The sequence below is a fragment of the Phascolarctos cinereus genome, unplaced genomic scaffold (genome assembly GCF_003287225.1).
Source record: "Phascolarctos cinereus isolate Bilbo 61053 unplaced genomic scaffold, phaCin_HiC Scaffold_2;HRSCAF=192, whole genome shotgun sequence".
Classification (NCBI taxonomy): Eukaryota; Metazoa; Chordata; class Mammalia; order Diprotodontia; family Phascolarctidae; genus Phascolarctos; species Phascolarctos cinereus.
The window spans coordinates 268595848-268620304 of NW_027555625.1; the positions used below are offsets into that span (position 1 = coordinate 268595848).

A 24457-nucleotide genomic window follows, 5' to 3' on the forward strand; every position below is an offset into this window, starting at 1 on the left:
TAGTACTATTAAGGCTTACAAAGGGCTTTCTTCATAAAAACCCTGAAGTCAAGGAATACAAGTATTATGGCCCCATTTTATGGATGTCAATGCAAACCTGCCAGGGTAGAGACTTAACCTGAATCAGTGTCATAGCTGGGACACAAACCAGATCCTCCTTGCTTCAAAGCCAGGGGTCTTTCCACTTCAGTGTTCTCTGCCTCTTAGGTTTTAGGACTGGAAGGAACTTTAGAGGTCATTTAGCCTAACCCCCCCTAATTTTTATAGATGGGGAAACCCAAGGCACAGAGAAAAGAAGGGACTTGTCTTAAGGTCATGCAATAAATTGGTGGCACAGCCAGGTTAGAATTAAGTTGGCCAACATTGAAGCCCCTGGATTGTGTAAGGCCCTGTTGCTGGGTATTGGGGATACAAAGACGGTCCCTTGCCTCAATTATTATGCCTTCTTTATGACTACCTGCCAAAATCAGGCTCTGCTCCTCTCCGAATCAGCTTTTCTGGGATATCACTGGACGGCCTTTGAATTTGATGAGTTTCTAAACAGTTTTTCTCCACTTCCTCCTACAGAGTATCCTCTGGAGTTTTTGAGCCTGTAGTGATTGAAAGCCATTGACCACCATGATCTTCTGACCTGAGTCATTCCAGAAGGGAAGGTCCCTTCTTTTTCCAGGGACCACTTCTCCATCTATCTCTACTTCTGTCAACTCTCATCTGATTTTTGCACTCCAGACCAGTCCTGAGGGTGGGCTGCCCAAGCTGGCATTGGGGCCTCCCCTCATCATCTAGTCTCTCCTCCATCCACCACTTTTGATTCCTCTCCCCAGAGGAATCACATGGTGTTCTTGAGAGTATCTCCCAGGACCCTGGCTGCAGTCTGATTGTACCACTGTGAATATTCTCCAGACCACTATAGAGCAGACATCCAGACAGGAAGAAGAGCCCCAGGGCAGCCTAGCCTTCTAGGAAACCCTGCTTGTACACTCCAGAGCAGCCCATAAGCAGATCCTTCCTCATCATAGGAAACTATTGGCCCGTGTGCCAGTTCAGAAGGCAAAGGGAAGAGGTAGAATCTGGTTAGGGAGCTAACTCCTACTGCAGGACTGTAGGCCCACTGCTGGGCAGGGTTGTGGCCTCTTGGAGTATGGATGTGGGCAGGCATGCTTCCCTACAAGCAGGAGAAAAGGACTCCTGTTTGGTCTGGCCTACCACCTTGTCCTGTCCTGTAGTGCTGGTGCTTCTGACTTCTCCAGAGTCAGTGTGTGGAGGCAAGGATCTTCCTGCCATGTCTTCCTCCCCCACCTGGAAGTTGTATGGACTGGCTACCCTGGTTCCAGCCGCACCTTGGAGGCATCTCTGAGTCCTCCCTCTAACAACACTCCAGGGGAGAAGAGACAGGCCGCTTGGAGAAACTGGAGAAGCCTCCTAGAGCTGGCTGCGAGACTTTCCTGCTGTTCTCTGGTTCTGAGCTAAAGACTATGGCGTTCTCCTGCAGCTCCCTCCCTTCCGCTTGTATCCTTGCTCATCTTTTTAGAGATTTTGAGCCCTGAGTTCCTGCCTCTAGGAGGTCAGCACCCTTCAGGTGGACTTGCCAGGTGGCCTTTGGTAGACCTGCCTTCCCCATCCCTAGCTTGTCCTGGCCTATACCACATACCTTCAACTTATAAGCTATCCATGTCTTCTCCCTCTTCCCTTTTGAATTTGCCTGCCTCTGTTTCTCACAGTGGCTCTCTGCACTTTGCACATATTTCCCTAGCAGAGCCTCAGGGGGTTGGTGATTGGCCATCCCCCCTCCCCACCCCAACAATGCGCACACATCCTTCTGCCAGCCCCCTCCTCCTCTATTGCTTCTAGCCTCCCCTTTTTGAAACCTATGCTTGTCTGCTGGCCAGGTTGGCTAAGCATCATGGGCTATCAGGTCCCCCGTTCCCAATCCCCTCATCTGTCCAGAGTGGGGGAGACCACGTAAGGTAGGAGAGCAGACTGCCCAGGTGGTAACTGCTGCCCCTGAACTTCCCTTATTAGGGTAGGGAGCCACCTACTTTGACTTTGCATCAGCCCTCCTGGGTAGGACTGTGACAGGTTCACGTCCCCACTTGGGAGAAGTTCAGGGCCTCTTTCCTCTCTACCTTATGAGTCCTGGTGTACTCTCTGCTTGGGGCTGGGTCTTAGGCAGTTGATGCAACAGAGAAATTAAGAAAAAAAAATAGCAAGTTGGACACAGAGGCATGGAGAAGTGTCCACAAGCTCCTGGAGGCTGGAGGTGTTGGAATAGGAGAAAAAAGCTTGTCTCCTTTCAGCAAGGCTGGCCTGGTGGGCCATAGAACCTTCGTGGCAGCCGGAGGTAACCCCACCTACGCAGTTGGTGAGGTGAGCAGGAAGGGGATGCCTTGCCCCAGCCTTCACAGGAATGGGCAGGATGAGAGGTGCTTGCTCAGTTATGGCCTGGAGCTGTGCTCCCAGCAGGACAGAGCCCCTCCATCAGTCCATGTCTTTAGTGTCTGGGTATCACCTCTTGCCACTGCCAAAGCTTCTGTTCTTAGCACTTTCCCCATGGCAGAGGCCCAGGCCGGGAGATGTAGAGCCTGGGACCTCCTTGCTCAAACCACTGGTTTCACTTTTTTTTTTTTTAAATTTCATTTACCAAGTTGTAATTTTTAATAAACCCAGCGGGCTGGTGTTTGGTTTTGGGAAGGGTGGGAGGGTTGTTTTTTTTTTTTTAAGTTGATAATGGTTTTTTTGTTTTTGTTTTGTTTTGGGTATTTTTTTGCTATTTTATTCCCAGAAAGAGAAAGATCATTTCCCTTCTTCTCTTCCTTGACCCCACCCCTCTGATCAGCCCCCCAGAGAAGCTGGCTGGTCAGGACCTGGAATTCAGAGAGCTGGCCCTCTCTCTTAGGTGGGGAATGTGGGGGGAACGTTTTTTCTGAGCATTGGGAATGGAGCTGGGCTCTAGTCCCCACCCTACCTTCCCCTGGTCCCAGGAGGACTCAGTTGTCCTTGTTTGTCCTACATCCTTGTTTTTGGAACCCTGCTGGGGTGAGCATGGGGGGGGAGGGGGGAGGGGGCAGTGGGGCATTGGGTCCAGATTGATCCCTTTCATTTTTCTTTTTTGTTTTTTTTACTAACCTTTTAGAAAACACTTATCAGACCTTGCCTGCTAAGTCAGGACTGCACGTTTGTTGAGTAGAATTGTCCTAGAAAACCACCAGATTCAGCCCTGAGGGAGCTCTCTCTCCCCCCTCTTGTGAATGACTAGCACTTTAACTGGGAGCCAACATTGTGGGGGGTCCCTAAGAAGGTGGTGGTGCCCTGCCTCCTCTCACATTCCTTCTTTCAACAGTTTGTTCTAAGATCTTAACAAAAAAAAAACTAAACTAAAACTTGATCAAGGGGGAGGAGGGATTTGTGGTATTTTAATGTTCTGTTTTGTTTTTTTGAGTGTGCAGCTGGCCTCCACACTTACTGGGAAAGCCCAGGGGGTCCTGTGAGATGGGGGCATGCCAATCCCTTTGGGAGAGCTCCCTTAAACCTGTCATCCACATCAGCCTCTCCCACCTCTACCTCTCTCAATTGGCAGCCTCAATACTGGTCCCCAGTCATCTAGCATGGGTTATTGCTTTTTGCCTAAAGGCCGCAGAATGAATGCGGTCAGGGATAGGAAAGGTTCCTTAGGCTCACTGGAGTCTAGGACTGGACCTCCAGCTGATGACCTTTCTGGGAGAAGTAAGCGCCCAGGCAGCCTTAGAAGAGAAAACAAAAATACAAAGTTTCAGACTGGAGGAGAACCTGAGGGAATTAGGTAGTTAGGGGACAAGAAGTTAGATGAAAACTTGCACTGGTCCTTTTCAAATTTTTAGTGAAATAATCCCATTCCTTCCCAATCCCCAACCCTGCCCCTCCCATCTCTCCTCTTAAGGATAGTGTCCTTTCTGATACCTGGACCTTCATGGTTCTAACTAGTGCTGTCAAAGCTTTAGATTCAAATTCTATATAGAGAGAGATTATATTAGAGATATTTTTGGAAAGGGGATAGGTCTATGCAAAACAGTTTGGAAATCTTTGAGAGAGTTTTATCTTTTTTTACTCAGATCTAAAGAGTTAATGAAGTTCTAGGTCCTCAGCCCACCCCACTCCCTTTCAATCATGAGTCCATCCCATGAGTAACTGCCATGGGGCAGGTGTCTAGCTGGGTTTGGGTGATTCTCGGCTTCCTGGGATGGCGTGATCTCCACCTTTTTTACATGGGGTGGAGGAGGGAGGGAGAGAGGGAGCTAAATTCTTTTTCCTCTTTTTTTCTCCCCTTCTCCTTATGGAATATCATTGCCATCTTTGATTCAACTGATGTATTTGTATTTCTGTATCTTGTTCCTATCATAGAAGACTACAATGTAAGGGGAAATTCAGTCTTTTGTCAAATTGGCATTATGATTGGGAGCCAATTAAAAGTTATGGGGTTTTTGTTGTTGTTGTTGTTTTGTGTGTTATTGGGCATGCTGCATTTTTAGAGGCCGGTGTTAAAGATACTAGAAAATGTTGGGTTTGGGCTGATGCTGGTTTCCTTCTAGTAGGAAGAGGGAGGCATGGGAGCGGCTTGGGGTGAATTGGCTGATCTAGGATTCAGCCATTCTGGAATGGCAGACAGAAGACTGAACTCCTCCAGACCCTATTCAGCCTTGCCCCTCACTATCCAGGCATCGTGTCTAGACTTGAGACAGAGCTAGTCCTATTGCCCAGGTGTGTCAGAGAGGTGGATTCCTGTCCTGGGGCAGTCTGGACGAGCCGTCCTTGAGGCTCTGTCCACTCTTCCTTCTCTTTTTTGGTCTCTGGTCTTCAGGGAATCTGGCTTCTGCACAATCTGTTTTTCTTGTGGGCCAGGAATGTAGGTGCTGGGCAATAGCTTTAGGCTGACATGCCTCGGGATTAGCTTTTTCTTCCTTCTCATGTGCTATCAGTTTTCAAGACAGTTGCCTAAAACTGGTCAAAGACCAGAAGGAACCTCCATAGAACATCAGGTCCTTCTTTTCCCCTGCCTTATACAGGAGCTTGTCTCAGAGATGTTTAAGAATCCTCTGATGTCAATAGATACCAGTAATTTAAGATTGATCACCCTTTTTCCTCTACTGTCCTGCTTTTAGAGCACTAGGCCTGGAGTCAGAAACACCCGAGTTCAAATATAGCCTCAGGTGCTTGCTAGGTGTGAGATCCTGGGCAAGTCACTTAATTCTGTTTGTCTCAGTTCCTCATCTGTAAAATAAGCTGGAGAAGGAAATTACCAACCATTCCGGTATCTTTGCCAAGAAAATCCCAAATAGGGTCATGAAGAGTCGGACATGACTGAAACAATTGAACGACACCCCTCTCCACTCCTTTCCTCAGCTCTGTTCACCTTGGTTTGTACCTCATCGGCCCTCCTAGCAGTATTACTTCACTTGTTATTCCCCTCCCTCCCTTAGTCCCCTTCCTGGTTCCACTTTCCTACTCCCATGATACTTACTTGCTCCTCTCCCCCTGTTGCTAGGTAGCTCGTTGCCAGGCAGTCCTTAAGTATGTTTCTTATCTCTATGGAAGGATGAGAATATCTCCTTTCTAGGTCCTTCTGTCTTCCTGACCTCTCAGTGTGGCACAGGAGGCGACTTAAGGGTCAGAGAAGGAAGACGCTTTCTCCAAGGTGACCTCAGAGCCAGGTTCTCCTGCCTTTTGGCCTGATGTCTTATGACAGTGCTGTGGTACGTGGTGTGGCTGGGAGCCAAGGATCCTGGCGCTGGGTTAGATGGGACTGGACAGCAGCCAAGACTGAGGGAGGCATAGCTTGTGACTTCAGAATTCGGAGGCAAAGCGAAGACCACCAAGCGAAGTTTAATAAGGAGATTACAAACTGTCCTAGATGGAAGAGACGTAGGTCTCTTGTCAGGGCTAGTAATCCTTCCAGATATTACTTAAATCCTGCTCCTCAATATGTACTGGTTAGGATTGTGCCACAGTAAGGTCAGCTGGCCCTAATTTGCATCCCCCCCCCAATTCTCTATCAGTGACTGACGACCCTTGAGGCAACTCCCTCTTCAAATTATCTCTGAGGTCAGGCAAATCTAGTTCCCCATCCTCCTCCTTCCATTGCAGCCTACACATCTGGCTCTTTACCTTGCAATGGAGACCCCAGGTCAGGAGGGTCCCAGCTGAGTTCTAAGTTCCAGGACAGAGGCCTATAAGGGGGATGTTTTCTTTGTCTTCCTCTGATTTCCCAAGGCAAGAGAAACAGGGGCTGTGCTGGAACTGGTCTTGAGGGATGAGCTGACTTCCTCCGTCGGTGTCGATGGCCAGCAGCCCATAAACACCTGTAAGTCACATAGGAAAGGGTGGTTATTTCCTTAGCCTTCCTAGCTACCCTCCCTCCCTCTGTTCCCCAAGAAGCTCCCCAGCCTGGAGAGTCCTGAGCATTTACCCCAGAGGAGATAGATGCCAAGGGTCACAAAGAATGAGATGGCGATGAGGGAGCTGGGTTCTGGGCTCCAGAGTCGGCAGTGGTCTGGGCAGGCACAGGGAGTCTGGATGAAGACCTCCAGGTGGGTGGACAGGAGGGACATGTGGGCCACAGTCCTCACTGGGCTGCAGTTAAAGTGGACCAGGGTGTTCAGGGAGCTGCTAGGCCAGGCTAGAAACGATAAAGAGGGCAAACTGGGGCCTGGAGAGTTCTCAAGATTCCAGCCTTCTGATTCCAAGTACCTTATTCTCTAACTCAGCCTCCTGCCCATTGGCTATCCCAGGAATCATACCCTTGACAGATTTCAACCCTTTTCCTAACAATAATAGCTAGCATTTATATAACATTTTGTTTGCAAAGTACTCTTATCTTTACAACAACCCTATGAGGTAGGTATAATGTTATCTCTATTTTCATATGGGGAAATTGAGGCAGACAGATTAAGTGACCTGCCTAGGGTTACACAGCTCGTGTCTGAGGCTAGATTTGATCTGGTCTTCCTTTCCTGACTCCAGGTCCATGCTCTATCCACTTTTTCATCTAGCTGTCTCCTGATTTTCCAGGGTCTCATTTTCTTCACCTCTTTTAACATAAAAGATTCTCAAGTCCAGACAATCTCTGCTAACCACAGTTAAGCTCAAAAATACAACCCTGGGCTTCCACCGGCCCCTGAAATAAGGCATCTCCCACCCCAATTCCCACTCCAAACCAGGTCTTTAAAAAAGATCCTTGGGTACATATAGTAAGCATTCCTATTTGCCCAGTCACACAAAATGGAAGAGCCAACCCTACAATCATAGTAGCTCACATTTAAACAGCACTTGATAGTTAAAAACTTCACAAAAATCCTGTGAGGTAAGGAATGCCAACACCCTTCCCATTTTGTAGAGGGGGGAGGGGGAAAAGCTAAGGTTCAAATGGTTAAGTGATTGATGGGTGCCATAGGTCCCAGCACAGGACTGATCCATCCCCTCCTCACCAGGGTACGTGACAGTCAAGACATGGTTGCTGCTGTTGTACCAAAATTCACTCCTCTGGTGCCTGCCGTAGGCAGTGTGATGCAGATCCCCTGAGCCTGCCTGCCTGGAGGAGGAAGTCAAAGACAGTGTCTTAGCAAATGAGACTCAGCTGGAGGCTCCTTTTATCATGGGTGGGAAAACTGAGGCATGGTGAAAGTGGCTGGCAAGCCCCTGGCTTTCTGGAAACCTTTCCATGCCCCCTTGTCAATATGAAAAGACTAGTCTTCAGTTTGCATACAAATAAAGGGAAATAAAGGGAAGGGATCTATTTTTCATAAAGAAAAGAATGAGACATACTTCTTCAAGGATTCTTGGAGAAAGAGTATAACCGTATTGAAAATCAAATCAACCTGTTCCCTGTACCTCCTTGATAAGCTTCTCATACCCCAGCTTGGGAACTCTTGCTCTAGAAGGCAATAAGTAAGTCATTTCTCTAGGGGTACTCCCATCTCATTGAGGAGGAGAGAGCCTGGGACAATTTGAGGCAGAATTTGAAGTCTGGTCTTCCTGACTCCAAGTACAACATTCCCCATCCCACCTCTCTTCTTACCACACACATATCTTCCTTCATTTTATGAGAGGAGAAAGCTAAGGCCACGAGGTCCATTGAAGTTCACATAGGACGAACCTCGTACGAGAGACATTCAAACCCAGGCCTTTTAAATTCAGAAGCCAGTCCTCTTTTCTCTCTGCCACAATGCATGTGATTTCATGATTTCTGCTCAGAATGCGGAGGCAGCGGAGCGAGGGGTCTCCTTACCTCAGGGTCACACAGGCAGCCACCTGTACACAGTCAGTGGAGATGAGATTAGCGGGTTCGCTGAAAGGCTGGCAAGGGCTGAATTGAACATATCCCCCGTGCTCCTTGTCGGTGGCGAAGGGGATGGTCAGGGGTCCCACGGTGGCCAGATTGATCACCTGATGACTCCCCTGCAGGAGGCAGGTGCAAGGCTGGACCTGGACACAGTCCATGTCCTCGGACAGGGCCCCCCATCCCCGGGGCAGGAAGCTCAGCAGAAGCTGCAGGAGCCCCCAACACTTCATCCTCAACAGGGATCTACAGAAACTGGCTTGACTCCTGCCACCAGGGTGAGAGAAATAGTAGATGAGGGTGAGCCAGTCCCTAGGGAGGAGACAGGGCTGGGGAGGGCAGCAGCAGGGGCTGCTCAGAGGGTGTGGTTGGAATGCCCTGGCCTTTTCTTGGCCTTCCAAATTCTACCCATTCTTCAAGATCCTCCTTCGAACCCTGGACCACCCCTGCCCTCAGTCATCTCTCCCCATTCCCAAATCCTCCAGAGGATCTGGGGGCTTTTCCCTGAGCACCAATTAAACACTGCCCAGTTTGGGGAATTTCTTCATCTGCTCTAGATTCATGGGTCTGTTCTTGTCCCTACCCTGCTCCAAAGGTGCCAGTGGCACCCTGGTCTCCCTTGCCTGGTTTATGCAGGAGCTAACTTGAACAGGCTCCTAATGGTTAAAACTTCAGTTTGAGCTTTTACACCTTGGAAATCAGCAAATACTACAATCAGAGTATGGTCTATTGTCTTGTTCATTGTCCAGTCGCATGACAGTGCTAGAGAACATGCTAAACTAGAAAGCGTGTTCATTGTACCAATTATTTTTTGTTGTTCAACAATAGTTGAGTCGTTTCACTCTTGTCCCCATTGGGGGTTCTCTTGGCAGAAACACTGGACTGGTTTGCCATTTCCTTCTCCAGCTCATGTTACAGATGGACAAACTGAGGTGAACAGGGTGAAGTGACTTGCCCAGGCTCACCCAGCCAGTGTTGGAGGCCAGATTTTAATCCAGGGAGATGTCTTCCTGACTCCACTCTGCCACCTAGCTGCCCTGTTAAACAATTACCAGCAGCCGTTGTTTTAAGGCCTTGTGCAGCATGGTTCAATCTACCTTTCCAACCATGTTTTATATTACTGACCTTCACATACTCCATTCCAACCAGACTGAATGACTGGCTGATTCCTGGTCTTTGGCGGTTTCCTGACTACAAGGTCATTCAATATAATAATAGCTAACATGTATATAGCACCTACTCTGTGCTAGAGAACCTGCTAAACTACAAATATTATCTCCATTGATCTGCGCAACAGCCCTGGGAGAAAGGTGCTGTTATTATGCCTTTTTTTTTTCCTTTTTAGTGAGGCAATTGGAGTTAAGTAACTTGCTGAGGCTCACAGAGCTAGTAAGTGTCAAGTGTTTGAGGCCAAATTTGAAGTCGGGTCCTCCTGACTCCAAGGCTGGAGCTCTATCTGCTGTGCTACCTGGCTGCCCCTTATTGTGCCTTTTTTAATAGATGAAGAAACTGAGGCAAACAGGTTGAATGACTTGCCCATAGTCATATATCTAGTGAGTGTCTGAGGCCAGATTTGAACTCAGAAGTTCCTGACCCTAATTCTATCCTGTGAGCCACCTCACTGCCTCCAATATGCCTGGAACATAGCCCTGGCCCATCTTGGGGACGGGAATTGGACCAGGGACTTCATCGGAGGATGGATTTCCCTCAGTGCCTTCTCTGCAGCTTGTATAGTCTTGGGGAGTTAGCCAGGGTCCTGAGAGATAAGATAGTACTTAAACCTACATCTTTCTGGTTGTCAGCAAAAATTTATTAAACACTTAGTATGTGCTGAGTTAAATGGTGCTAGAAATGAGGGATACAGAGAAAGGCAATAAACCGTCAAGGAACACGTATCCTAATGGGAATAACTAGGCACGTACAAGATATGTACGGAATAGATGGGAAGCTACAGAGGGCAAAGGGTTGGCAGCTGGAGAGACTAGGAAAAGCCTCCTGCAGAAGGTAGGATTGGATCTGAAAACTAATAGAAGCCAAGGAAGGTGAGAAGGCAGAGCATCCCAGGCTTTGGGACAGCCAGAGCAAAGGCAGAGAGATGCAAGATGGGAAGTCATGTTCAAGGAACAGCAAATAGGCCAGTGCGGCTGAATTGTAGACTTGGTGAAGGGGAATCAAGTGTAGAGACTGGAAAGGTTGGAAGGAGCTAAGAAGAGTTTTAAATGCCAAACAGAGGAATTTATATTTGATCCTGAAGATAATCGCTCAGAGTCACTGGAAATCATTGAGCTAGGGAGAGGGTTAACAAGATCTTACACTTTTTTTTTTTAGTTTAATATTTTATTTTTCCCCAATTATATGTCAAGACAATTTTTAATTTGTTTTTTAAATTTTGAGCTCCAAATTCTTTTCTTCCCTCTGCTCCTTCCTTATTGAGAAGGCAAGCAATTTGATATAGGTTATACATGTGCAAATCATGCAAAACATTTCTGTATTAGTCATGTGAAGAAAATATACACAAAAAACTAAGAAAAATGTAGTTAAAAAGTATACTTTGATCTTATTTGGTCTTACACTTTTTTATTTTTATTTTATTTTATTTTTTAAATTAAATTAAATTTAAAAAAAATTTTTTTTTCCATATGCTTTTGAGTTGAAAATTTTTTCTCCCTTTTTCTCCCCCCCCCACCCTCCCCAAGACGGCGCACAATCTGACATAGGCTTTACATTTATATACCCATTAAACATATTTTCACATTAGTGAAGTTGTAAGTAAAAATTAAAACCAATAGGAGGAACCATCAGAAAGATGAAACAAAATTCAACTTAAGGTAAAAATAAGTGAGAGCGATTCGACTTCCATAGTTCTTTCTTTGGATGTGGACAGCATTTTCTATCCCGAGGCCTCACTTCAGTCTTACACTTTAGAAAAGTCACTTTAGCAGCTGAGTGAAGGATGGATTGGAGTGGAGAGAGACTTAAAACAGGGAAACTGAAGAATATTGCAATAATCTAGCCAAGAAATGAGAAGGCTGAACCAAGACAGTGGTGATGGCTCTTGGAGTGGAGAGAAGGGCCTGGGTATGGGGAACATTGTAGAAGGAGAAATGACAAGAGTTAACACAGAATTAGATATGTGGGGTAAGAGTGAGGTTGAGGATGGCACCAAGGTCACAAGCCTGGGTGACAGCCCTTAACAGTAATAGAATAGGGGGCAGCGAGGTGGCGCAGTGGATAGAGCACCAGCCCTGGAGTCAGGAGGACCTGAGTTCAAATCCAGCCTCACACACTTGACACTTATTAGCTGTGTGACCCTGGGCAAGTCACTTAACCCCATTGCCTAGCCAAAAAACAGCAACAACAAAAACCCAACAGTAATAGAAAAGTTGGGAAGAAGGGAGGGTTGGGGTGGTGGCGATGGAGATAAGTTCTGTTTTGGACATACTGAGTTTTGAGATGCCTACGGGACATCCAATTTGAGATAACCAAAAGGCAATCGGCAGTTGATTGAGAGATAAATGGATGTGGGAATCATCTGAATAGAGATGATAGTTGAACCCATGGGAGCCCATGACATCTCCAGGTGAGAGAGTAGAAAGAAAAGAGAGGAGTGCCCAGGGCACAGCCTTGAGGGATACCCATGGCTGATGGGTGTGACACAGGCGAAGAGCCAGCAAAGATAAAGAAAGAAAAAGAGACAGCAAAAGAAGGAGGCAATATCATGAAAACCTAGAGAGGAGAGAGAATCCTGGAGGAGATCAACAGTGTCAGATGATGCCAAAAGAGGTCAAGATGAGATGCAAAAAGGTCATTAGATTTGGAAATCAAGAGATCATTGGAAATGGAAAATAATTTTTCCTCAACTAGACAATTTAAATTTGAATATTAGTTGTATTACTTTCTATTTTCAGCATCTCTAACCCTCAGTTTCTCTAAAAGTAAAATGGGGATAGGGAAGACGTGGGCAAGAAACCTTTGATCTTTGTGATTTGTGCCTGGTTGAAGGTATCAGTTTTATATTTTGATCTGTTTGGTGTCAACTTCAGTGAGAAGTCCTCTCCCTTTGAATATACTGTGAAAGATGAATAAATGTGCTATTGTAACATTGAGGAGGGCAGTTTCCGTTGAATGATGAGGTCAGAGCAGAGAATTTGGAGGAGGAGAGATGAAGGAGACATCAGTTGTGAATAGCTTTCTAAATGAGTTTAGCCCTGAAAGAGGAGGAAAGATATAGGATGAGAGCTAGGAGGGATGGTTGGATCAAGAGACGATTTTTAAAGGACGGGTCAAGACATAGGTTTGTTTGGTTGTTTTTTAGAGTCTTTGTAACCCCATTTGTAGTTTCTTGGCAGAGATATTGAAGTGGTTTGCCATTTCCTTCTCCAGTTTATTTTATGGATCAGGAAACTGAGGCAAACAGGGTAAAGTGATTTACCCAGGGTCAAACAGCTAGTGAGTGTCTGAGGTTAGATTTGAACTCAGGAAGAGGAGTCTTCTTGACTCCAGGCCTGACGTTCTATCTACTGCACCACCTGGCTTCCCACTTGTTTGTAGGGAGTAGAGAAAAAATCAGTAGTTAGAAAGAGATTTAAAAGATCGGGAATGGTAGTAGGGGCACTCTGCAGGACGAGTCAGGAGGAGGCGGCATCTAGGGTGCACGTAGAAGGATTGACCTTGGCAAAGAGAAGGGCCACCTCTTCACTGGAGATATGCGGGAATGATGTGAGATAAGAAGAGGACAAGGGGGAGGTCTCTGGGAACGGTTTCAATTTTTTTGGAGGCAAAGTCCTCAGCTGAGAAGGTGGAAAGAGGGGGGTACTCTGGGAGGATTGTTTCTCTGGAAATTGAGCTAGTAAATTGATCGGGAAGGAAAAGAATGTTTGCTTTGCTACAGTGAGGCCCAAGTGAGCTTAAGTTCCATAAATTTATAGTGGACCAAATCAACATGGTGTTTGTGATTTTTTTCCAGCTCTATTCTGTAGCACACGAATAGCAATGAAGGAGGCAAATTGTGGGGGTTATGGCACAGTGGATAGTACCAGGCCTGGAGTCAGAAGACTCATCTCATGAGACAACTGTGGCCTCAGACACTTACTAGCTGTGTGACCCTGGGCAAGTCACTTAACCCAGTTTGCCTCAGTTTCTTCATCTGTAAAATGAGCTGGAGAAGGAAATGGTGTACTACTCCAGTATCTCCACCAAGAAAACCCCAAATGGAGTCACAAAGAGTCAGACACGACTGAACAACAAGGTGTAAATGTCCACGCTGAAAATTTAACAATTGACTCATGAGAGCTGCTCCAGCACACCCCTGGGTGAGAGAATGAATGTCATCAGGAGGGCGCCGGGTCTCAGCGCGGGTCAGAAGATGGAAGGAGTGAGAGAGGAAGACGCTTAACATGAAAGGAAGATTGTTATTTATGGAGTTGGCATTCCAGAGGGCACAGAAAGGTCATGCAGATCCGGAGAAGGATGTTGGAGGGGTGGTATTGAAGCAGAGGAGTAAGGAGCAGCCAAGTGGGGACAGGGTAGGCTGGGGATCAAAATAACTGGGGTGGGTGAGTGTGAAGGGATGGAAGTAACCTATCCATTGAGGAGTGAGTCTAGGAAGAGTTTCAGTGGTTGAAGACAGGTGCCTGATTAGACGGAGGGTATAGTATTGTGCCATGTCAGTCTAAAGAAGTACTCTTATTATTGCTATTGTGAACTCCACTTTACTGATGAGGAAACTGAGGCACACAGAGGTTAAGTCACTTGCCCCAGGGGCACACAGCCCGTAACTGTCTGAAGCCAGATTTGAACTCCGGCATAAACCGACCAGAAGGTATGCCAGCTTGTACGTCAGAGGGAGTGTCTTGCTTGCTCTGGAGAAATATGTGGGAGGTCTGGCTTTCTATCCACTGGGTCAAGTTGCCCTTCCTTATCTCAGCCTGTCGAAATCCCTCAAGGCCCCGCTGAAGGGCTGCTTTCTCCTGGGGGAAATCTTCCCAGCATCCCTCAGAACTGGAAAGGATCTCTCTCTGTCCCGGAAGGCTATGTATGCCTGGATCTCTCCCTTGTCCTTATCACCTTCTACCTTGTGTCATTCTTATATGGGGAATATACTCCTTGCATCATACTAATTGACACAATTCTCCCCTCCTCCATCCCAAAGATCTGGAATATCTTTGAAAACGGAAACTGTGTTTTTAATCTTTGTGGTCCCAGCATGGAGCACAGGGCTTTTTAAGTAACAGACACTTAATAAATGTTTGTTCAAGGAATGAATCTTAGAACTGGAAAGGATCTCATCTCAGTTCAAGAGGTCAGCCCTTAGCACCACTGCCAGCCCCCCAGCGCAGTGTTGACTTTACTAGAGGCCCCTGATAAATGTTTGTTGCTGCTCCTAGCGAGGGGTTTGGGGATTTAAGCCTAGACTGGGTAGAAGAGGTAGCCTAACATACTGCTAGGAGCAGTCCCGAGGTGATACAGGGCATAGAGTGCAAGACTTGGAGCTGCCAAGACCTGGGTTTGGATCCTACCTCAGACACGTCCTAGCAGTGTGAACCTGGGCTAGTCATTTAACCTCTCTCAGACTCAGTTTCTTCATTTATAAAATGGGGATAATAATAGCATCTACCCCATGGTGGTGTTGTAAGGGTCCCCACTTATGTAACATCAACACATAATTAACAGGTGTAAATTGCTTTGCTGATTTGAAAGTGCTGTGGTTTTTTTGTTTTGTTTTTGTATTTTGATAGGCTATGGGGTTAAGTGACATGCCCAGGGTCACACAGCTAGTGAGTGTTAAGTGTCTGAGGTCAGATTTGAACTCAGGTCCTCCTGACTCTGGGGCTGGTGCTCTATTTACTGCACCACCTAGCTACCCCGGAAGTTCTGTGTTGTTGTTCAGTCCTGTCTGACTCTTTGTGACACTATTTGGGGTCTTCTTGGCAGAGATACTGCCGTGGTTTGCCATTTCCTTCTCCAGTTCATTTTACAGATAAGGAAACTGAGGCAAACAGGGTTAAATGACTTGCCGAGGGTCACACAGATAGTGAGTGTCTGAGGCCAGATTTGAACTCAGGAAGATGAATCTTCCTGACTCCAGGCCTGGCACTCCATTCACTGTGCCACCTAGCTGCCCTTCAGAATGCTATATAAATGCTAACTATTATCATGGAATGGGAAAAGCCTGGCACTGGAAGCTATGAGACCCAAGGTCTCTACTTCTAAACTAGGTTGCTGGGTGACCTTGGGCAAATTACTTCCCATCTCTGAAACTTGAGCTCCCCCTCTGTGAAATGAAGGCGTTGGATTAGATCAGGGGTTCCTGACCTGTAGTCCAGGGACCCCCACATTTCGGGGGGAAAAATGAATCACATCTTTATTTTCACTAATGCCTAACTAAAATTTAGCATTTCCCTCAATTATGAATTTTTAAAAAATTATTCTTAGAGAAGGGTGCACTGACTTCACCAGACTGCTAAATGGGTCTATGACACAAAAAAGATTGAGAGTCTTTGGACAATTTGATCTTCCTCTTAAGATCTCGTCCAGATCTAACATTCTTCATTAGCAACATTGCCAGCCCTCTCCTTGACCTCGCGTTTCCTCTTTGCCCATCCCTGGAAACTACATTTCCCACAATGCCCTTCGAGTGGGTGGGGCTCGGAGGACACTTGCAGTCACGCGCAGCTTGGGACCCGCCAGCTCTGGGAGGTGGAGCTTCGGCGTTCAGAGAGACGTGGCCGATCTCCGGGATGGGAAGGCGAGGAACTACGACTCCCAGGATGCACCGTGATTCTGCCCCCGGGGGGAAGAAAATGGATTAGTCCGGAAGTGGCATGTGTCCTGCTCCAACTAAGATTCGGCAGAAATGGTGAGTGGAGGATGGGGGTGGTGGCATTCTGAGAGGGGGTGTTCAGCAATCTTGGTGTCAAAATGAGAAAGGTATGGGAAAGAAGTGGCGGTTGAACTGGGCCTTAAATATCACCTCGTCCAGCTGCCCCATTTTACAGAGGAGGTTACTGAGGCCCAGAGAGGGGGTAGTGATTTGCAGCAAGTTCACACAGCGAGCTCCTGGCTTTGCTAGAACCCCTCCCAGGCCTCCTAATTAGCCCCCTACCTACATGGGAGGCAGCTCCTCTGGCCGTGGGGTATCCCTTTCAGCTCACAGCCTCTCTGCCTCCTTCTGATGGGTCTTAGGCCTCGAACAGGTTCTGCTGGCCCAGAGATGACTAGGAACTTTCCCTCTAGTCACACAGCAGCCCGGTTGGGAGGTTTAAAAAAAAATTATATATAAATTTTCTTTCTAAACATCCTCCCCAAGCCCAGCAAAGTCCTGTGTCCCCCACAATGCACAGTGGCAGAATGATTGACAGTGTATGCATGGCACTTTTTAGTAGGTTTCTGTTCCTTAAAAGAATGAAGGGGTGTGTGCTTTACCAATAAAGATCTCTGTTGTCCAGTGGTTTGGGTCATGACTTTGGCTGCCATTTAGGTGGGCTTCCTTTACATGGTCGTAGTAACTGTGTGAGTTGTCCTCTCGATTTATCCTTGCTCACTCTGTATCACTTTATTTTAATCCCATTTAGTGAAATGATGATCCATTATATTCACATGGCACAGTTTGTTCAGTCATGCCCCAGTCGTTGGGCACACAGTTTCTATTCTTTTGCTCTTACGAATAGTGCTGTATGTATATTTTTGCACTGATAGGTTTTTGCAGTAAGTTATTGAGGGCATAAATCCCAATTTTTGTAGCTTTTCCTTCCCACTTTTTCTGAATTCTTGGTGTGTTTGTGGTCTTTCCTCCCAAATGCTGCAGTGCTTAAAGCCGGATTCATTCGCAGCACCAAATCAGCCTGTTCTCTCTCACCCCATTCTGCAGATGTCTGTTGAGAGCTCATGTTCAGAGCCCTCTGAGGCTGAACCCTGCTCTCTTCTCACCAAGCAGTTTCCCAGGCAAGGCTTGGAATCATGAAAAACCATTGAAGTCCCATCTATTTTGTCATCTCTGTGCTAAAGACCTTTCTAACTATGACGTTTTATCCAGAGGTCCCTTCTGCTTCTTTATCGTCAACATCACCAAGAATTTATTGAACATTTAAATACCATGTTACCAGGTACTGCCAAACAGTTGTGGCATTCTGTGTTCTCAGGTCCCTTCCGTCTCTAATATTCTGTTTTCTGAAGGTCATTCTGGTTCTGATAGTCTATATTCTGAGGACTCTTCTAGCTGTATATTTTGAGGTAGCTTCTAGCTCTAATAGGGGCAGCTAGGTGGCTCAGTGGCTACAATGCTGGGCCTGGAGTTAAGAAGACCTGAGTTCAAACCCAGCTTCAGACACATACTGGCTGTGTGACCCTGAGCAAGTCACTTCACCCTGTTTGCCTCAGTTTCCTCATCTGTAAAATGAGCTGGAGAAGGAAATGGCAAACCACTACAGTATCTTTGTCAAGAAAAACCCCAAAGGGGTCACAAAGAGTCAAGCATGACAACAAACAACAAATCTAGCTCTAATATTCTATATTCTGGGGTCCCTTCTAGCTCCAGTGTTCCATGTTCTGAGGTTTCTTCCAACTTTGTGGTTTTAAATAACTATAACACAAAGCAGGTAAGTCCTATGAGAGAACAAAGTGCTACAGATATTCTGGAGGGAAAGATGAAAAGTAGTCAGCAGTCAAGGAAAAGTTGGCATTTGAGGTGACCCTCAGTGGGCAGGCAGGCAGGCCTCAGGGCATAGTGGAAAACACACTGACTCTGGAGTCTTGAGGACCTGGATTCAAATCCTGTGTCAAACACTATAGCTGTGATCAGGGGCAAGTCATCTGACCTCTGTAGACTTCAGTTTCCTCGTTAGCAAAGTGAGAGGGTTGGACCAGTGTGCTTGGGAGGCCCCTTTTAGCTCTGGTTGGATGAGACAATGATTTCATTCAGTTATTTATTCATTTATTCATTCATCCATTTATTTACCTATTTATTCATTCATTTGTTTGGGGGTCCTATGATTTTAGCAGGTAGAAATTGGAGAGAAGACATGATAGGTAGAAGGAATAGGACGTGAATTTGAGGGGCCTTAGAGTCAAATTCAGCCCTTTCATTTTACAACTAGAAAACCAGAGGCCCCTGAGAGGGAAAGTGTTTTAGAGTCCAAAGATTTGGAATTACTCACAGGCTTCTTGACTCTCGACTCCCTGTATCACACCACCATCTCTTCTTTTATGCTGTTTTCTTTTTTTTTATTTAAGGTGGGGGGGGCTAGGCAATGAGGTTCAGTGACTTGCCCAGGGTCACACAGCTAGTAAGTGTTATGTGCCTGAGGTTGGATTTGAACTCAGGTCTGCCTGAATCTAGAGCCAGTGCTCTATCCACTGCGCCACCTAGCTGCCTCTCATCTCTTCTTTTGAAGTAGCCAGGAGAACAGAGGAAGCATCCCTCCCTGCTGTTGTTATCGCCCCATGAGGAGTTAGGAGTGTGAAATGTTGCCTATATTGTCAGTTGCCATCACTTGTTTTGTCTAACTATTTTTCTTCGTTACCAGGGAGATAACTTGTGTGCCCTAAAAGCGTGGGGAGAGGTATATCAAGAAATGATTTTAATATATTTTTCTTTGTTTCATTAAATATTTCCCAATTATATTTAAAAAAAGTTTTAACATTCATTTCTTAAAAATTTGAGCTCCAAATTCTCTTCCTTCTTCTCGTATCTCCTGCCCCTTAGAAGCCAAGCAATTGGATATTGATTAAGAAGTGATTTTGATATAAAAACAAAAGGCATCAGTAAAACTTGTATTTAATAAATGTCCAGAGCTGGAGCTCTTGCCTCCTGCCTTTCAGTCCTCTATTCCATCATTTATCACTGAGTGGGCTCTTCCTTGAAAAGAGGGAGCAAAAGGCCAACATGGAGGGAGACATTTTCCTGTGATGTGCCCTATATTATTATCATCTTGGTGCCAAGGCTTAATGTTTTTCTGTTCTGCATCTGTGTCTGTGCCAGGGGAATGGAGTCCCTGGAGTCCATGTGGTTTGGAGAGAGTGCCAGAGATAAAGCTGGAAACTCAGGTCCCTTTCTCTAGAGTGAAGCTGGGGCCACTAGCCACTGAGCAGGAGACAGGCCTGGCTTTATTCTCCTGGGCAGCAAAGTGACCAGATCCCTCGTGAGGGTTTGGGTGAGGCTGATGAGCCTAGTCACTAATGAATAAGGGGAAATCTGTGTCCTGGGTGCTGTGAAGAGAGGAGAGGGATTGGGGTTTTATTGCTGGGGCTTTGTGAGAGCCGTTGTTTCTGTGGGCTTCTATTTTTTTGTCTTCAAAAGGTCACTGTGGGTGAGAATGGGGCTGTCTCATCTCCATGAGTCCAGAGTTGGGATAATGCTTTGTTGACATTCACTGCTCACATCATGGGACCTTGAAGCATAGAATCCTGAATTTTAGCCTTTCTTATGACAATCACATTTTGCCTTGTGATCATGATTTAGGACCACAGAACCCCAGGGAAACTTAGAATATGGATTGTTCAAATATAGGGACCACAGAACATGGAATGTTCCGTTGGAAAGGACTTGAGAAGGTTCTTGAGACCAGGAAGGATATTTTCCCAGTCAGCTTTAGGGGCCTCTGTAGAAGCTGGGGGTTGAGGCTGGACCAGATCACAGCCAGAAGGCCCAGTCTTTGCTTTATAGGATCATGGTATCCAAAGCCTGGGTCCCTCATTTTACAAATGAAGGTGCTGAGGCCCAGACTTGCCCAGGATGACACAGGTAAAAAGAAGCACACCCAGAATTCATATCCAGCTTCTTTGACTCTAAATCTGGTACTCCTTCTGGTATAGTGCACTGCCTCAGCTACAATGAAATACTTTGAAGAAATAGTACTTTGGACAGGACACCTGGATTCCTTGGTTATTTTCCCATTGCTTGCCCTCATGGCAAAAATTTGGCCTCAGTTTTCCCATCTGTAAAATGGAGAGATTGCTCCCTTTATCTCTTTTTATTTTTTTTTATTTCTAGGTAATTGGGGTTAAGTGACTTGCCTAGGGTCTAAGTGTCAAGTGTTTGGTCTGAGGCCGAATTTGAACTCAGGTCGTCCTGACTTCAGGGCTGGTGCTCCATCCACTGCACCACCTAGCTGCCCCTCCCTTTGTCTCTTGATCTCTCATTGGTTCCATGAATTATCAGATATCTACTTACCCCCAGCTTGAATCTGGAGCTGCCTCACCTAATACTGAGCTTGGAAACAGAATGTATTTACTTTATAAATGATGGTTAGCCTGGAGAAGACAGGCTTGGGGGATGTGAGAATTGTGTTCAGGTAGTTGAAGGGCCTTGTGGAAAAGGGTTTAGATGTGTTTTCTTTGAAGGCAGAAGACAGAACCAGGCGCAATGAATGGGTAGAAGATTTTGAAAGCAGAAAAATTAGGCCTGTTAGTAAGGAAAAACTTCCTAACAATTAACAGCTGTCCAAAATGACATGGCCCAGCTTGGGAGAGGCTGGCGTCCCCTTCTTTGGAAGTAGGTAAACAGGAAAGATGTTACTCATGAGGTGTGGTCTGGTGGGGATTCCTTTCAGGCTCCGGTCAGAATGGGTGGCTGTGGAGGTCCCTTCTAACGCTCAAATTCTGCAACTTTGTGGTAGTTTCCTGACTCTCTCAGGTAATCAGAGTCATAGATCTCTCATCCTCCCACCTGCCATGACGCACATACATACGCGCCTTCCTGTAGGTGATTGCTCAATAATGCCTTCTCTTTTCTCTCCTTCCAGGCCACAAGAACAGACCAGGTGGTTGGGTTTGGCCTGGTGGTCTTCAGTCTTGTGATCTTCATCTACTACACAATCTGGGTGATCATTCTGGTATGCTACTTCTTCCCTGATCCCATCATTGATAACAACCTTCTCCCCTCCGACTTCACAGAGCCCTCTGCTTCCTCACTCCAAAACAGACATAACAGGCATGTTAGTTTATCTGCATTTGCATCTCATCCTTCTTCTAGAGGACAGTGATGGGAATTTCTCTAACTCTCTGTCTTTTGTAGTACCCAAGACAGTGCCCTGAATCCAGGAGGTGCTTAATCTTTGTTTGCTTAATAATCATTTGTTGAATGAATATTATGACGTGCCTTATGTTGTCTTCAAATAGGCACTTTGAATGATCGACTGGATTAAAGGATAAGTGGCTATGTTCCTTCCTTGGCTACTTACTTTCTCTCCCACAGCTATTGCAGCCCCAGTTTCAAGTCTAAAACACCCACTTTCTTGAGCTCTTCCTGGTCATAGGCATCTGCCAGTCAGGCTATGTAGACCAAACAGCAGCTGGGTGCTATTTTCCTTTTGGGAAGTGGGGGGGTGGGTGGCTTCTAAGAGGCCTTGAGTGGAGGGCTCCCAAGAAAACCAGGGTCACCTTGCCCTTCAGGGATGTTTCTGGTGCCCCCAGATTTGGATACTGCTGCCTCTGGGTGGTAGAACTTACTTGGGTGTCTCTCTCTCTCACTTTGCAGCCTTTCATAGACAGTGACCACATCATCCACACGTACTTCCTGCCCAGAGAGTATGCCATTATCATCCCCCTAGCAGCTGGCCTGGTCCTGTTGCTGTTTGTGGGTAAGTAACCTTCCTCCTTCCCTCAGGAATGGGGACAACGTTTTAGGAATGGTTTACAGGATAGCAGCTCTTTGAGCTTCTTCATTGCTATGGATAGTGATTTCATGGGATACTTGCCACTGCATGAAAATGGTGGCGAGGTAGCACAGTGAATAGAATACTGGGCTTGGAGTCAGGAAGACCTGAGTTCAAATGTTGCCTAAGATTCTTCCTAGCTGTGTGACCCTGGGCTTAATTTGCTTAATTGCTTATGTGTGCCTCAGTTTCCTTACCTGTAAAATAAGGGAGTTGTACCTTATGACCTTCTATGGTCCTTCCAGCTCTAAATCCATGATGTTAGGAAATGACTTGACCAAGGTCTTCTGTTAAAGGTGCTAGACTTGGAATTAGAAAGACTTAGGTTCAAATCCCACCTCTGACATTTACCATGTGACCCTGAACAAGTCACTTAAACTTAACCTCTCTCATGGGAAAATATCACCACTGGTTTGCAATGAGCTTCAAATGTGAGTGTGTGTTTATAGCGCTGTGCACACTTTAGAAGTGCCGTATCACTGTCATTTATTATTATGATCATTCGTGGAAGATCCAGGACCAGGACCTAAAGCTCCTGATCTTCTGGTCCTTCCCCCTGTCTGCTAGCTGTCTGAGTAGAAGAAGCGTCATTTATGGAGGGGCCTTGAGAGACCATGGTGTTGTAGTCTCAGAGCTGGAAAGGGCCCATTTTTAGATGTCATGCAGTTCAGTGCCATCTGACATGTGGGTCCTCTCTCTAGCATGTGACCGACCACCTAACCTTTGTTGGAAGACCTCCAGGGACCATTCCTTCCCCACGTGGGCAGGGCGACACCAGCAGCAGTTCTGGCTCCCCTCTCCCCGGGCGTTGCTGTAGGAAGATACTCCCTGGTCTCTACCAGGGACTCGGTCTGTTGTTTTTCAGCCGAGAGGTCTCTCCTGTTGCAGCTCAAGTTTAAGTTTAAGCTGTCTGAATATGAGGGTGGTGAATTTCCTACCCTAAGAGTGTTCAGGGAAAGGGCAGGAGACCCCCTAGCAGGGGGGCGAGGAAGGCATTTGTGCGTGGAGTGGGAGACTAGTTTCCAGGACGGCTAAGATCCCTGTTGGTACTGTTCAGTGTTAATCACTTTCATTGTTAGGGACTGTTGTCCTTGTCCTTGCTTTGTATCCTCCACTAGCCTGCTCTAAAGGGTGGTAGTCCTGACTTGTGAAAGGACATTTCTGTGCTTTTTTGTTCCAGGGCTGTTCATCACTTACGTAATGCTGAAGAATAGGAAGCCAGCCAAGAAGACAAATTGAAGGAGGAGGCATAGCCAGACTTGGGGAGGAGCTGGAGGTCAAATCTTGGACCCTGTCTGCTGCATCCCATCGGGGCTTGGAGGAGACTTTGGGGGCAGAGATCAGAGAGGGTTCTGTGTCCCGGCCTCACCACCTCCTCTCAGGCCAGGGTGGACTGGGACAGGGGTGCAGTCCTAATCTTAGGACACAGCTGATGCTCCCAGATGCCCCTTGAAAGGTGTACATTTTGGTCCTATGGGACTGGCCTGAATTGAGTTCCATCTATGACTGACTGCCTCCTTCATCCTGGGATCCAGCCCGTGTGAGAGGAGCAAGAAGTGGGCATTCCAGCTCTTCTCCCTTGGCCCCTCTCCCAGATTTATGGGCAAAGGAGACGCCAACCTCCTTCCCTCTCTCCTATCCCTCTTGGGCTCTGCAGACGAGCTTTCCTTCACATTCCTATAGGTCCCTTCATTTCTCTACCTCTTGCTCAGTGGAAAGTCAGCTTTTCAGAGGCTGACACAACCTTGGGCTCTTCCCAGGGTACAGGTTCTCCTAGACAAATCCCTGGCCCTAAATTCACTTCCCTGGGGAGCAAGACCAGACCCCAACCTGGTGAAGGGGCCAAAGAGGAAAGATGCTCAATGCAGGCTGTGAAGATTAGAAGCTTTGTGGACCAAACTACTGGCACTGCCAGGTATAAAGGCCTGACAGATACTGTTTGTCCAATGTGCTGTGTCACACTCTGTACTCATCTGATCTCCATGTGGTCCCTATACCTTACCACAGCCCCTGTGCTACTAAGCTTCCGGCTTCATCTCTGTGTTCAATAAATATTTGATACATGTCTGTCTCAGTCATCCCACACACCCCTCATACCCCTGGCCCATGTTCTAATTTGGTGGGGTTGGGAGTTGTATAAGTATAATCTGAACCCAGCTGAGCTTTGTAGCTCAGAGAGAAGAGAAGGGTGAAGGGTGGTCAAGAGGTGGATGGGGAAGCCTGGCAGTATGGGGATTCTTTTCATCCTAGAATCTCCCCCCCCCCCAGCCTGTACTCAAGTGGCCAAAAAGCCAAATGACATCTTCAGACAGGCTGTCCCTAAGTGGCGGGAGAGGGGACTTTCACTGATCCTGAGGATAGGAATCATCAGTGGCTTGGCATTCTGGGGCTGTGCAGCTTTGGGTGGTTTATTTTTTTAATTAAATTTTATTTTCTTTTTCAGTTAACTAAAACTAGGCTTTTACTCCCTGCCATCTTCTTCCCAAGTTGAAAAAAA

General features: G+C 46.6%; 3 protein-coding genes across 5 annotated transcripts in view; 2 read left to right on the forward strand and 1 right to left on the reverse strand.

The window, feature by feature from the left end:
• EEIG1 (estrogen-induced osteoclastogenesis regulator 1) overlaps window positions 1–4462 on the forward strand; it is a 44039-nt gene extending 39577 nt beyond the window's left edge. For all 3 annotated transcript variants that reach the window (XM_020965605.2, XM_020965603.2, XM_078150028.1), the window contains exon 11: window positions 568–4462. In XM_020965605.2, the coding sequence (XP_020821264.1) occupies window positions 568–613 (46 nt within the window). In that variant the 3' untranslated portion in view covers window positions 614–4462. The remainder of the gene's footprint in view (window positions 1–567) is intronic.
• A 1672-nt stretch (window positions 4463–6134) lies between these two features.
• On the reverse strand, window positions 6135–8541 carry LOC144455898 (uncharacterized). The gene is made up of 4 exons (XM_078150029.1): window positions 8258–8541; window positions 7458–7561; window positions 6440–6649; window positions 6135–6332 (listed from the first exon to the last, which is right to left on the reverse strand). The coding sequence occupies exons 1-4, from the start codon at window positions 8539–8541 to the stop codon at window positions 6181–6183; spliced, it is 750 nt and encodes a 249-aa protein (XP_078006155.1). The 3' UTR covers window positions 6135–6180.
• A 7485-nt stretch (window positions 8542–16026) lies between these two features.
• Window positions 16027–24027, forward strand: DPM2 (dolichyl-phosphate mannosyltransferase subunit 2, regulatory). Its single transcript, XM_020965735.2, has 4 exons — window positions 16027–16166; window positions 21049–21138; window positions 21783–21885; window positions 23141–24027. Exons 1-4 carry the CDS (start codon window positions 16164–16166, stop codon window positions 23197–23199), a joined length of 255 nt encoding a protein of 84 aa, XP_020821394.1. The 5' UTR covers window positions 16027–16163; the 3' UTR covers window positions 23200–24027.
• The last annotated feature ends 430 nt before the right edge of the window (window positions 24028–24457 follow it).

What these genes read in the sequence shown, in the direction of transcription:
- LOC144455898 (XM_078150029.1), bottom strand. Translation starts at nt 8,541, where the DNA reads ATGAAGTGTTGGGGGCTCCTGCAGCTTCTGCTGAGCTTCCTGCCCCGG. An exon ending in GCTGCCTGTGTGACCCTGAG is followed by an intron (nt 7,562 to 8,257) that starts GTAAGGAGACCC and finishes TTCCTCCTCCAG; the next exon opens with GCAGGCAGGCTCAGGGGATC. An exon ending in TGGCATCTATCTCCTCTGGG is followed by an intron (nt 6,333 to 6,439) that starts GTAAATGCTCAG and finishes TGTGACTTACAG; the next exon opens with GTGTTTATGGGCTGCTGGCC.
- DPM2 (XM_020965735.2), top strand. An exon ending in CAATCTGGGTGATCATTCTG is followed by an intron (nt 21,139 to 21,782) that starts GTATGCTACTTC and finishes CTCACTTTGCAG; the next exon opens with CCTTTCATAGACAGTGACCA. An exon ending in GGTCCTGTTGCTGTTTGTGG is followed by an intron (nt 21,886 to 23,140) that starts GTAAGTAACCTT and finishes TTTTTGTTCCAG; the next exon opens with GGCTGTTCATCACTTACGTA.